The sequence below is a fragment of the Symphalangus syndactylus genome, chromosome 14, assembly GCF_028878055.3.
Source record: "Symphalangus syndactylus isolate Jambi chromosome 14, NHGRI_mSymSyn1-v2.1_pri, whole genome shotgun sequence".
NCBI lineage: Eukaryota > Metazoa > Chordata > Mammalia > Primates > Hylobatidae > Symphalangus > Symphalangus syndactylus.
This window is the reverse complement of record NC_072436.2, coordinates 60,919,679-60,933,380: the sequence shown is the minus strand read 5'-3', so window position 1 is coordinate 60,933,380 and position 13,702 is coordinate 60,919,679. Positions and strand designations below refer to the sequence as shown.

Genomic DNA, 13,702 nt, shown 5'->3' with positions numbered 1-13,702 from the left:
TCACCTAATTTCATCTCATCTAATCTCACTTCATCTCATCTCATCATTTAATCTCATTTCATTTCATCTCATCATTTCATCTCACCACATCTCTTCATTTCATCATTTCATTTCAACATTTCATCATTTCATCTCATCATTTCATCTCATCTCATCTTTCAATTTCATTTCAATATCATTTCATTTCATCATTTCTTTTCATTTCATCTCATTTCATTATTTCATTTCATTTCATCTCATTTCATCTCATCATTTTTCATCTCATCATTTTTCATCTCATCATCTCATCTCATTTCATCATTTCATTTCATCATTTCATCTCATTTCTTCTCATCATTTCATCTCATTTCATCTCATCTCATTTCAATTTCATTTCATTATTTCATTTCATTTCATTATTTCATTTCATTTCATTATTTCATTTCATTTCACCTCATTTCATTTCATCTCATTTCATTTCATCTCATTTCATCTCATCTTATCTCATTTCATCTCATCATTTCTTCTCATCTCATCATTTCGCCATTTCATCTCATTTCATCTCATTTTTCATCTCATCATTTTTCATCTCATCATCTCATCTCATCATTTCATCATTTCATTTCATCATTTCATCTCATTTCTTCTCATCATTTCATCTCATCATTTTATCTCATTTCATCTCATCTCATTTCAATTTCATTTCATTATTACATTTCATTTCATTATTTCATTTCATTTCACCTCATTTCATTTCATCTCATTTCATGTCACCTTATCTCATTTCATCTCATCATTTCTTCTCATCTCGTCTCATCATTTCACCATTTCATCTCATCATTTCATCTCATCTCACCTCATCTCCTCATTTCATCTCATCATTTCGTCTCATCCTTTCATCTCATCATTTCATCTTATCATTTCATCTCATTTCATCTCATCATTTCACCTCATCTCACCTCAGCATTTCATCATTTCATCTCGCCATTTCTTCTTATTACATCTCATCATTTTATCTCATCATTTCATCTCATCTCATCTCAATTCAATTTCCTTCCATTATTTCATTTCATCTCATTCATTTCATCTCATCATTTCCTCTCATCATTACATCTCATCTCATTTCATCTCATCATTGCATCTCATCATTTCATCTCATCTCATTTCATCATTTCATCTCATCTCATCATTTCATCTCATCATTCATCACATCATTTCATCTCATCATTTCCATTTCATTTCCATTTCACTATTTCATTTCATCATTTAATTTCATCATCTCATTTAATTTCACCTCATTTCATTATTTCATTTCATTTTTTCATTTCATTATGTCATTTCATTTCATCTCATTACATTTCGTCTAATTTCATTTCATCTCATTTCATATCATCATTTCATTTCATTTCATCTCATCATCTCTTTTCATCTCATCATTTCATCTCATCATCTCATCAACTCGTTTCATCTTATCTCATTTCATCATTTCATCTCATCATTTCATCTCATCATTTCATCTCATCTCATATCGTCTCATCTCATTTCAATTTCATTTCATTTTTTCATTTCATTATTTCATCTCATCTCATTTCATCACATCACATCTCATCATTTCATCATTTTATTTCATTATTTCATCTTATTTCATATCATCATTTCATCTCATTTCAATTTTATTTCAATTTCATTTCATTTCATTATTTCATTTCATCTCATTATTTCATCTCACTATTTCATTATATCATTTCATTTCATTTCATCATTTCATCTCATCATTTTATCTCATCATCTCATCTCATCATCTCGTCTCATCATTCATCTCATCATTTCATATCATCATTTTATCTCACCATTTCATTTCCTCTCATCTCATTTCATTTCATTTCATCTCGTCTCATTTCATCATTACATCTCATCATTTCATCATCATTTCATGTCATCATTTCATCACATCTCATCTCATCTCATTTCATCCCATCATTTCAGCATTTCATCTCATTTCATCTCTTCATTTCAACTCATTTCATCTCATCTCATCATTTTCATTTCATTATTCCATTTCATCATTTCATTTCATTATTTCATTTCGTTATATCATTTCATCTCATTACATTTCATCTCATCTCATTTCATCTCATCTCATCATTTCATCATTTCATCTCATTTCATCTGATTTCATGTCATCATATCATGTGATCATTTCATCTCATAATTTCATCACATCTCATCTCATCATTTAATCTCATTATTTAATCTCATTTCATCTCATCATTTCATCTCATCTCATCATTTCATCTCATCTCATTATTTCCATTTCATTTCCATTTCATTATTTCATCATTTCATTATTTCATTTCATCTCATTTCATTATTTCATTTCATTACGTCATTTCATTTCGTCTCATTACATTTCATCTCATCTCATTTCATTTCATCATTTCATCTCATCATTTCATCTCATTTCATCTCATCTCATTTCATCATTTCATCTCATCATTTCATCTTATCTCATCTCATTTCAATTTCAATTTCATCATTACATTTCATAATTTCCTTTCATTATTTCATTTCATCTCATTTAATTCATTTCATTATTTCATTTCATTTCATCTCATCTCATCATTTCATCTCATTTTTCATCTCATTTCATCTCATCATTTCATCTTCTCTCATTTCATCATTTCATCTCATCATTCATCTCATTTCATCTCATCATTTTAACTCACTTCATCTCATCTCATTTCAATTTCATTTCATTATTTCATTCCATTTCATTTCATCATTTCATCTCATGATTTCATCATTTCATCCATCATCTCATAATTTCATCTCATCATTTCATCATTTCATCTATCATCTCATCATTTCACCTCATTTCATCTCATCTCATCTCCTTTCAATTTCTTTTCAATTTTATCATTTCGTCTCATCATTTCAACTCACCATTTCATCTCAAAACTTCACCTCATCTCATCTCACCATTTCGTCATTTCATCTCGTCATTTCATCTCATCTCAAGTCATCTGATCATTTCATCTAACTGAAATGATGTAATGGAATCATGAAATGAGATGGATAGGATGCCCTCAGTGATGTTAAATTTAAAAATTGTTTGTTTTCATGTATTCATATTTACATTTATATGTATTTATATTTATATTTACTTACATTTCTTTTTACTTATTTTTATTTATATTTTTACTTATTTCTTTATTTATAGACAAGGTCCTGTTCTGTGGTCTAGGCTGGAATATAGTGGTGCATTCACAGTTCACTGCAGCCTCGAGCAAACCTCCCACCTAAGCCTCCCGGGTAGCTGGGACCCCAGGTGTGCACCACCACACCTGGTTAATATTTTATTATTTGTAGAGATGGAGGCTTGCTATGCTGCCCAGGCTGGTCTCAAACTCCTGGGCTCAAGCAATCCTCCTGCCTTGGCATCCCAAAATGCTGGGATTACAGACATGAGCCACAGTGCCCAACCTATTTATTTATTTATTTATTTATTTAATAAAAACAAGGTCTCACTATGTTGCCCAGGCTGGTCTTCAACTCCTGGCCTCAAATGATTCTCCAAACTTGGCCTCCCAAAATGTTGGGATTACAGGTATGAGCCACCATGCCTGGCCTAAAAATAGTATTATATTTTTGTATTGTATAATTTTCAATTAGGTAATATGAATATTCTGTACAGGAAATATGCCCTTAATTACATAGGCATAAACATTTGTTACACTGAGAAGAATCTAATAGAGCTAAAAATAAAAGTTAATTAGGAAAGGTCATTAGATACTCATACATTCTTACGTTTACACATTCTTTCATATATTCATATATTCTTTTAACAGTATCAATGGTTTGGAGTTATGCATACAAAACCATGACCTATATGTAATACAATGAATAACAGGCTAATAACTAATAACTAATACAACTAATAATTACAATTCAAGGCATATTATATACAAAGCTTTAACTTCTCATCATCAGATTTTGTTTTTCTTCTTTCTGTTTTGGCAGACGCTGTGAATACAACATTCAACTCACAGACACTATGGAGCCCTTACTAAGCATAAAGTACTGTGAAAGGCCAGGGCTAGGACGGAACTGAGACAGGGCAAGGGATAGGACAGAACTGGGGCAAGGTCATGGCCAGAGAAAAACCAGGGGCAGGGTCACAGCCAGGGACACGACAGGACCAAGGCCAGGGCCAGAAGCAGGGCAGAACCAGGGCCAGGGCCATGGCAGGATCAGGGCCAGCAGAAGGCCAGGGCAGGGCTAGGGTAGCACAGGGCCAAGACAGGGCAGGGTCAGTGTAGAGCAAGGAACGGGCCACGGTATGGCAGGGCAGGGACAGGGAGGTCCAGGGCCAGAGCCAGGTCCAGGACATGGACAGGGCAGGGCCAGAAACATGGCAGGACCAGAAAGGGGACAGGGCAAGGGCAAGGCCAGAGAAGGACCATGGAAAATCATGGCCAGGGAGGGTCCAGGGCAAGCGCAAGTCCACAGCAGAACCAGAGCCAGGGCAGGCCAAAGGCAGGGCCAGGGCAGGGCAAGGCCAGGGTAGGGCAGGGCCAGTGTAGGGTGAGGGTAGGGCCAGGGCGAGTTCAGGTCCAGGACAGGACTAAGATAGCACAGGGCCAAGGCAGGGCCAAGGCAGGGCCAGGGCAGGGCCTGGAGATTGTCAGGGCGAGGGCCAGGGTCAAGGCTGGGCCAGGGACAGGGCCAGAGCAAGGGCAGGGCCAGGGAGAAGGCAGAACCAGAAAGGATCCAGAGCAAGGGCAGGGCCAGGGCAGAATCAGGACCAGGACAAGGCAAAGCCAAGGCCAGGGCAGGGCAAGGCCAGTGCAGGGCAAGACCAGGGAAGGGCAAGGCCAGGGTAGAAAAGACCAGGGTAGGGCCAGGCCAGGGTAGGAGAAGGCCATGGTAGGGCCAAGGCCAAGGCAGGGCAGGGCTAGGGTAGCACAGGGCAGGGCCATAGCAGTGGCAAGACTAGCAACAGGGCCAGGGCAAGCGCTGGACCAGAGCTTGGTGGGGACAATACAGGGCCAGGACAGAGGATGGCAAGGCAGGTCCAGGGCCATTTCAGGGACTCGGTAGGCCTGGGGTCAGGCCAGGGCAGGGCAAGGGCAAGGCTAGGGCTGGGGCCAAGGCAGTGCCAGGGCAGGGTAGGAACAGTGCAGGGACAATGCAGGGGAAGGGCAAGGCCAGGGCATGGAAGGGCAGGGCACGACCAAGGAAGGGCCAGGAGAGGGCCAGGGCAAGGTCAGGGCCAAAACAAGGGTACGGCTGGGGCCAGGAATATGGTAAGACCAGGGCTGGGCCCAGGCTGGGACACGCAGGGCAGAGCACGGCCTGTGCAAGGCAGGGCCAGAGCCAGGCCATAGAGAGAGTAGGGCAAATGCCAAGGCAAGACTAGGGTAGTGCCAGGGCTGAGGCAAGGTCAGGGAAGGTCCAGGGCTGAGTCAAGGCTACAACCAATACAGGGCAAAGGCCGGGGCAGATCTAGGGCACAAGCAGGGAAGGCTAGGGCACGGCAATGGCAAGACCGGGCCATGGTAGGGCCAGCCCAGGATAGAACAGGGCACAGGCAGGGCAGGGCCAGGGCCACGGCTGGGGCAGGACAAGGACCAGGACCAGGGTCCAGGCCAGGGCAAGGGTATGGCCAAGGCAGATGTGGGGCCAGAGCCAGGGTCTGGGCAGGGCCAAGGCAGGTCCATTGCAGGGCCAGGGTTCAGACCAGGGCCAGAGCAGGGCTCGGGCAGGGCCAGGGCCAGGACCAGGAAAGGGCAATGTCAGGACAAGGGCCATGGCAGGACCAGCAACGGGGCTAGGGCCAGGACAGGGCCAGGGACAGGGACAGGGTCAGGGTTAGGGGCAGAATAGCATGTCAGGGTAGAGCCAGGCCAAATTAGGGCCAGGACAGGGTCAGGACCAGGGCTGGGCCAGGGTATGGCCTTAAGTAGCGAAGGGCCAGGGCCAGGGTCCATGCCAGTGACAGCGCCGGTCTAGGGCAGAGGCAGGGCCATGGCCAGGTCTAGGACAAGGCTGGGGCAGGGCCAAGGTCTGGGTCAGGGTCAGCACAAGACCAGGACAGAGCCGGGGAGGGACAGGGCCACGGCAGGGGACCAGGGTCAGGAGCAGGGCTCAATGCCGGGCCAAGGCCACAGATAGGACCAGGTCTGTGCTAGGGCCAGTGTGAGGGCCAAGGCGGGGTCAGGGCAGGGCCAAAGGGAGGGCAGGGCCAGGACAGGGTGGAGCAGGCCCGCGGTAGCACAGGGTTAAGTCACGGCATGACCAATTAGGGCAGGTCTATGGCTGGGGCCGGGGCAGGGCCAGGGCAGGGCCAAGGCAGTGGCAGCTCCAGGGCAGGGCCAGGGTTAGGACCACGGACATGTCCAAGGCCAGTGCCAGGGCAAGGGCAAGGGCAGGGGCAGGGCCAGGGTCACCTAAGAAGCAGGGACAAAGCCAGGCCCAGAGCAGGGCCGGGACAGGTACCTGGCAGGGCTAGGGTCTGGGACAGGGCCATGGCAGGGCCAGGGTCAGGGCCACAACCAGGTCTGTGCTATGGCCAGGTCCAACACAGTGCCCAGGTGAGGCTAGGGTGAAGGCCAAGATAGGGCCAGGGCAGGGTCAAAGCCAGGCTAGGGCCAAGGCAGGGCCATGGCAGGCAAGGCAGGGCCAGGAAAGCATAGGGCCAAGACAGGGCAGGGCCAGACCAGTGCCAAGACCTGGGCAGGGCCAGGGAACAGCCAGGGCAGGGCTAGGGCCAAGGCCATGGCCATGACCTCGGCAGGACCAGGTTCGGGGCAAGGGCAAAACAAGGGCAAGGACAGTGCAGGTTCTTGGCACAGCCAGGGTCCAGGACGGTGTCAGGGCAGGGCCAAGGCAGGGTCTGGGCCATGTTAAGACCAGCAACAGGGCTGGGGCTAGGCCACTGACAGGACCAGGGTAGGGCCAGGGCCAGGGTAGAACCAGGGCAAGGTCTCAAGCAGGGAAGGGCCAGGGCCAGGACAGGTCAGGGCAGGGCCAGGACAGGGCCAGCGGCTGCATTAGGGCAAGGGCAGGGCCAGAGCAAGGTAAGGGTCAGGGCCAAAGCCAGGGTAGGGACAGGGCAAGAAATATGGCAGGACCAGGGGCAATGCCAAGGCCAGAGCCGGGCCAGGGCTAAGCCAGGGCTGAGTCAGGGCAGGGCAGGGCAAGGCATGGTATGGCCAGTGCAGGACAGGACAAGAGCCTGTCCACAGAGAGAGCAGGGCTGATGCCAAGAAAGAGCCAGGCTAGTGCCAAGGCTGAGGCAGTGTCAGAGCACGTCCAGGGCAGGGCCGGAGCCAGGGCCAGAACCGAGCCAGGACACAGCCAAGACAGGGCAGGGCAGGGAAATGGCACAGCCAGGTCAGTACTGGGACAGGGCAGAGCAGGGCAAGGCGATGGTAGGGGCAGGGGAGTGACAGGCCAAGGCAGAGCCATGTCACGCCAGGGCCAGGACACCTCCAAGTCCACTTCAAGGCCAGGGCTATGGCAGGACAAAGACCAGGGCCGGGGTAAGGGCCAGGTCTGTGCTAGGGCCAGGTCCAGAGCAGGACCTAGCGAAGACTAGGGTGAGGGCCAAGGTAAGGCCAGGGCAAGGTCAAAGGCAGAGTAGGGCCAGGGCAGGGTGATGACACACCCAGAGCACAGCAGGGCAGAGTGATGGCAAGATGAGGGGCAGACCACTGCCAGCTCAGGGCCAGGGAAGGGCCAGGGCAGAGCCAGGAAACGGTCTGGGTCAGGGCCAGGACCAAGGCAGAGCAGGGCCAGGGCCATGGCAGAGTCAGGGCAGGTCCTTCACAGGACCAGGTTCCAGGCCAGGGCCAGGGCAGCAGCAGGGGCAGGGCCTGGATAAGGGCAGGGCCAGGGATACGGCAGGACCAGGGCTAGGGCCAGGACCAGGCCATAGTGAGGGCAGGGCAAAAGCTAGGGCAGGGTCAGGGAAGGTCCAGGGAGCGGCCAGCACCAAGCGGGGCCAAGGCACAACCAGCGCAGGGTAAGGCAGGGCAATGGCACCACTGGGCCATGACAGGGCAAGGTCAGTGCCAGGAGAGGGCAGAACAGGCAGGCCCATGGTGCGGCCAGGGCAGGGATGGGCTAAAGCAGGGCCAGGACATGTCCAAGGCCAGGTCAAGGCTAGAACAGGAGCAGGACCATGACCATTGGCAGGGCCAGTGCCATGACAGGACCAGGGTCAGGACAAGGGGCAGGGCCAGAACCAGGGCCAGAGCCAAGGCCAGGCCAGTGCAGGTTCAGGGCAAGGCCAGTGCCAGCGCAGGGACAGGGTAGCACAGGGCCAAGACAGGGTCAGGATGGGACCAGAGCAGGACAGGGCCGAGACAGTCCAGGTAACAGTAGGGCAGGTACAGGGCAAGACAGGGCAGTACAGGGCCAGAACCATGGCAGGGGCAGGGCAAAGCCAGGCCCATTGCCAATGCACCGGCCCTCCCTACAAGGCTCCCTCCACCTGGCCACTGCTGCAGCCCATCCATCCCTGTAAGCCTGACCCCCAACCCTGGCTACAGCCACCTGCCCTCCTAGTGCGGCCGCTCTCCTACCGCTACGGTGCACTGTGGTCTCCGTCGCTGCCGCCCACCCGCAACGAGGCGAGCCGTGGTTTCGCAGGCTCTGGGTGTCTCCTCCTCCTCCTGGCAAGGAGCAGCTGGGCGGGCAAAGCCAGAAAAGCCTACAGGAAGATGTGAGGGGTAAATAGACAACGGCAAAGGGAAGAGTCAGCAGAGTAAATAGACAACCCACAGAGTGGGACCCCTGACCCTGACCCTGACCCCTGACTCCTGACACCCTAACCCTTAACCCTAACCCCAACCCCAACCCTCACCCTCACCCTAACGCAACCCTAACCTCTAATCCCTAACCCCTAACCTCTCTTAACCCCTAACTCTAAACGTTGACTCCTAACCCCTAACTCTGACCCCAACCCCTATCTCCAACCACAAACACTAAACTTAACCCCTAACCCTAACGACAACCTTAACCCTAGGTTCGCTACTACGTTTGTATTGACTATGTCAACGTTGATTATTATGATCGCGGTCTTAGGACCGCACGGCAGTGAGGGGATTGCCAATCTTATATTAATATTTTTGTATTGAGGCAGTGCATTAGCATTACAGGTGCTTGTTACATGAGCAATGGGGGTGTCATATTTTGGGTGTCAAGTCTGCATTACGAATGCTGCATTTGTCTTCCAAGGCTGCGGTGTGGATCTCGCATTGCGGCCGCCTCACAATGGCTGGGGAGAACCTCGGTAGGCAGGATTCAGAGGGGCTTCTGGTTTCCCGTTTTCCACACTGAACCCTTCTACCTGGTCTCTGACCCTGATTATTCAGGGCTGCAAACAGGAAAGATTTTACTCACCGTCGATGCGGCCCCGAGTTGTCCCAAAGCGAGGCAGTGTCCACAAGGTCTGGGCTGAGGAAGGCTGCTCTGCCTTCGCGGTGTCTCCCGGGTCTGTGCTGAGCAGAACGCAGCTCCGCCCTCGCGGTGCCGCTGGCCAGCCCGGGTCTGTGCTGAGCAGAACACTGGTCCGCCTTCGCTGTACCTCCGAAGTGTGTGCAGAGGAGAACTCAGCTCTGCCCTCGGGGTGCTCTCCGGGTCTGTGCTGAGGAGAGCGCAGCGCCGGCGCAGGCGCAGAGGGGGCGCACAGCGTGCATCGCGAGGGCGGAGCTGAGTTCTCCTCTGCACACACTTCGGAGGTACAGCGAGGGCGGACCAGTGTTCTGCTCAGCACAGACCCGGGCTGGCCAGCGGCACCGCGAGGGCGGAGCTGCGTTCTGCTCAGCACAGACCCGGGAGACACCGCGAAGGCAGAGCAGCCTTCCTCAGCCCAGACCTTGTGGACACTGCCTCGCTTTGGGACAACTCGGGGCCGCATCGACGGTGAGTAAAATCTTTCCTGTTTGCAGCCCTGAATAATCAGGGTCAGAGACCAGGTAGAAGGGTTCAGTGTGGAAAACGGGAAACCAGAAGCCCCTCTGAATCCTGCCTACCGAGGTTCTCCCCAGCCATTGTGAGGCGGCCGCAATGCGAGATCCACACCGCAGCCTTGGAAGACAAATGCAGCATTCGTAATGCAGACTTGACACCCAAAATATGACACCCCCATTGCTCATGTAACAAGCACCTGTAATGCTAATGCACTGCCTCAATACAAAAATATTAATATAAGATTGGCAATCCCCTCACTGCCGTGCGGTCCTAAGACCGCGATCATAATAATCAATGTTGACATAGTCAATACAAACGTAGTAGCGAACCTAGGGTTAAGGTTGTCGTTAGGGTTAGGGGTTAAGTTTAGTGTTTGTGGTTGGAGATAGGGGTTGGGGTCAGAGTTAGGGGTTAGGAGTCAACGTTTAGAGTTAGGGGTTAAGAGAGGTTAGGGGTTAGGGATTAGAGGTTAGGGTTGCGTTAGGGTGAGGGTGAGGGTTGGGGTTGGGGTTAGGGTTAAGGGTTAGGGTGTCAGGAGTCAGGGGTCAGGGTCAGGGTCAGGGTCAGGGGTCCCACTCTGTGGGTTGTCTATTTACTCTGCTGACTCTTCCCTTTGCCGTTGTCTATTTACCCCTCACATCTTCCTGTAGGCTTTTCTGGCTTTGCCCGCCCAGCTGCTCCTTGCCAGGAGGAGGAGGAGACACCCAGAGCCTGCGAAACCACGGCTCGCCTCGTTGCGGGTGGGCGGCAGCGACGGAGACCACAGTGCACCGTAGCGGTAGGAGAGCGGCCGCACTAGGAGGGCAGGTGGCTGTAGCCAGGGTTGGGGGTCAGGCTTACAGGGATGGATGGGCTGCAGCAGTGGCCAGGTGGAGGGAGCCTTGTAGGGAGGGCCGGTGCATTGGCAATGGGCCTGGCTTTGCCCTGCCCCTGCCATGGTTCTGGCCCTGTACTGCCCTGTCTTGCCCTGTACCTGCCCTACTGTTACCTGGACTGTCTCGGCCCTGTCCTGCTCTGGTCCCATCCTGACCCTGTCTTGGCCCTGTGCTACCCTGTCCCTGCGCTGGCACTGGCCTTGCCCTGAACCTGCACTGGCCTGGCCTTGGCTCTGGCCCTGGTTCTGGCCCTGCCCCTTGTCCTGACCCTGGTCCTGTCATGGCACTGGCCCTGCCAATGGTCATGGTCCTGCTCCTGTTCTAGCCTTGACCTGGCCTTGGACATGTCCTGGCCCTGCTTTAGCCCATCCCTGCCCTGGCCGCACCATGGGCCTGCCTGTTCTGCCCTCTCCTGGCACTGACCTTGCCCTGTCATGGCCCAGTGGTGCCATTGCCCTGCCTTACCCTGCGCTGGTTGTGCCTTGGCCCCGCTTGGTGCTGGCCGCTCCCTGGACCTTCCCTGACCCTGCCCTAGCTTTTGCCCTGCCCTCACTATGGCCTGGTCCTGGCCCTAGCCCTGGTCCTGCCGTATCCCTGGCCCTGCCCTTATCCAGGCCCTGCCCCTGCTGCTGCCCTGGCCCTGGCCTGGAACCTGGTCCTGTGAAGGACCTGCCCTGACTCTGCCATGGCCCTGGCCCTGCTCTGCCTTGGTCCTGGCCCTGACCCAGACCGTTTCCTGGCTCTGCCCTGGCCCTTCCCTGGCCCTGAGCTGGCAGTGGTCTGCCCCTCATCTTGCCATCACTCTGCCCTGCTGTGCTCTGGGTGTGTCATCACCCTGCCCTGGCCCTACTCTGCCTTTGACCTTGCCCTGGCCTTACCTTGGCCCTCACCCTAGTCTTCGCTAGGTCCTGCTCTGGACCTGGCCCTAGCACAGACCTGGCCCTTACCCCGGCCCTGGTCTTTGTCCTGCCATAGCCCTGGCCTTGAAGTGGACTTGGAGGTGTCCTGGCCCTGGCGTGACATGGCTCTGCCTTGGCCTGTCACTCCCCTGCCCCTACCATCGCCTTGCCCTGCTCTGCCCTGTCCCAGTACTGACCTGGCTGTGCCATTTCCCTGCCCTGCCCTGTCTTGGCTGTGTCCTGGCTCGGTTCTGGCCCTGGCTCCGGCCCTGCCCTGGACGTGCTCTGACACTGCCTCAGCCTTGGCACTAGCCTGGCTCTTTCTTGGCATCAGCCCTGCTCTCTCTGTGGACAGGCTCTTGTCCTGTCCTGCACTGGCCATACCATGCCTTGCCCTGCCCTGCCCTGACTCAGCCCTGGCTTAGCCCTGGCCCGGCTCTGGCCTTGGCATTGCCCCTGGTCCTGCCATATTTCTTGCCCTGTCCCTACCCTGGCTTTGGCCCTGACCCTTACCTTGCTCTGGCCCTGCCCTTGCCCTAATGCAGCCGCTGGCCCTGTCCTGGCCCTGCCCTGACCTGTCCTGGCCCTGGCCCTTCCCTGCTTGAGACCTTGCCCTGGTTCTACCCTGGCCCTGGCCCTACCCTGGTCCTGTCAGTGGCCTAGCCCCAGCCCTGTTGCTGGTCTTAACATGGCCCAGACCCTGCCTTGGCCCTGCCCTGACACCGTCCTGGACCCTGGCTGTGCCAAGAACCTGCACTGTCCTTGCCCTTGTTTTGCCCTTGCCCCGAACCTGGTCCTGCCGAGGTCATGGCCATGGCCTTGGCCCTAGCCCTGCCCTGGCTGTTCCCTGGCCCTGCCCAGGTCTTGGCACTGGTCTGGCCCTGCCCTGTCTTGGCCCTATGCTTTCCTGGCCCTGCCTTGCCTGCCATGGCCCTGCCTTGGCCCTAGCCTGGCTTTGACCCTGCCCTGGCCCTATCTTGGCCTTCACCCTAGCCTCACCTGGGCACTGTGTTGGACCTGGCCATAGCACAGACCTGGTTGTGGCCCTGACCCTGGCCCTGCCATGGCCCTGTCCCAGACCCTAGCCCTGCCAGGTACCTGTCCCGGCCCTGCTCTGGGCCTGGCTTTGTCCCTGCTTCTTAGGTGACCCTGGCCCTGCCCCTGCCCTTGCCCTTGCCCTGGCACTGGCCTTGGACATGTCCGTGGTCCTAACCCTGGCCCTGCCCTGGAGCTGCCACTGCCTTGGCCCTGCCCTGGCCCTGCCCCGGCCCCAGCCATAGACCTGCCCTAATTGGTCATGCCGTGACTTAACCCTGTGCTACCGCGGGCCTGCTCCACCCTGTCCTGGCCCTGCCCTCCCTTTGGCCCTGCCCTGACCCCGCCTTGGCCCTCACACTGGCCCTAGCACAGACCTGGTCCTATCTGTGGCCTTGGCCCGGCATTGAGCCCTGCTCCTGACCCTGGTCCCCTGCCGTGGCCCTGTCCCTCCCCGGCTCTGTCCTGGTCTTGTGCTGACCCTGACCCAGACCTTGGCCCTGCCCCAGCCTTGTCCTAGACCTGGCCATGGCCCTGCCTCTGCCCTAGACCGGCGCTGTCACTGGCATGGACCCTGGCCCTGGCCCTTCGCTACTTAAGGCCATACCCTGGCCCAGCCCTGGTCCTGACCCTGTCCTGGCCCTAATTTGGCCTGGCTCTACCCTGACATGCTATTCTGCCCCTAACCCTGACCCTGTCCCTGTCCCTGGCCCTGTCCTGGCCCTAGCCCCGTTGCTGGTCCTGCCATGGCCCTTGTCCTGACATTGCCCTTTCCTGGTCCTGGCCCTGGCCCTGCCCGAGCCCTGCTCTGGCCCTGGTCTGAACCCTGGCCCTGCAATGGACCTGCCTTGGCCCTGCCCAGACCCTGGCTCTGGCCCCACATCTGCCTTGGCCATACCCTTGCCCTGGCCTGGACCCTGGTCCTGGTCCTTGTCC

The 13,702-nt window shown here is 53.4% G+C and overlaps 1 protein-coding gene and 1 long non-coding RNA gene across 3 annotated transcripts; both read right to left on the bottom strand.

Annotated features, from left to right (window-relative positions):
* Positions 1–435: 435 nt before the first annotated feature.
* On the bottom strand, positions 436–3,294 carry LOC134732364 (uncharacterized). 2 transcript variants are annotated; one of them, XR_010115456.1, is made up of 2 exons: positions 2,850–3,294; positions 436–2,647 (listed from the first exon to the last, which is right to left on the bottom strand). It is a non-coding gene; the product is annotated as an uncharacterized lncRNA (long non-coding RNA). The 2 variants fall into 2 exon arrangements; XR_010115457.1 differs by having other exon boundaries at positions 436–2,486.
* Positions 3,295–8,139: 4,845 nt separating this feature from the next.
* LOC134732389 (uncharacterized) lies at positions 8,140–9,904 on the bottom strand. The gene is made up of 4 exons (XM_063617049.1): positions 9,682–9,904; positions 9,388–9,595; positions 8,524–8,695; positions 8,140–8,145 (listed from the first exon to the last, which is right to left on the bottom strand). Exons 1-4 carry the CDS (start codon positions 9,902–9,904, stop codon positions 8,140–8,142), a joined length of 609 nt encoding a protein of 202 aa, XP_063473119.1.
* Positions 9,905–13,702: the final 3,798 nt, after the last annotated feature.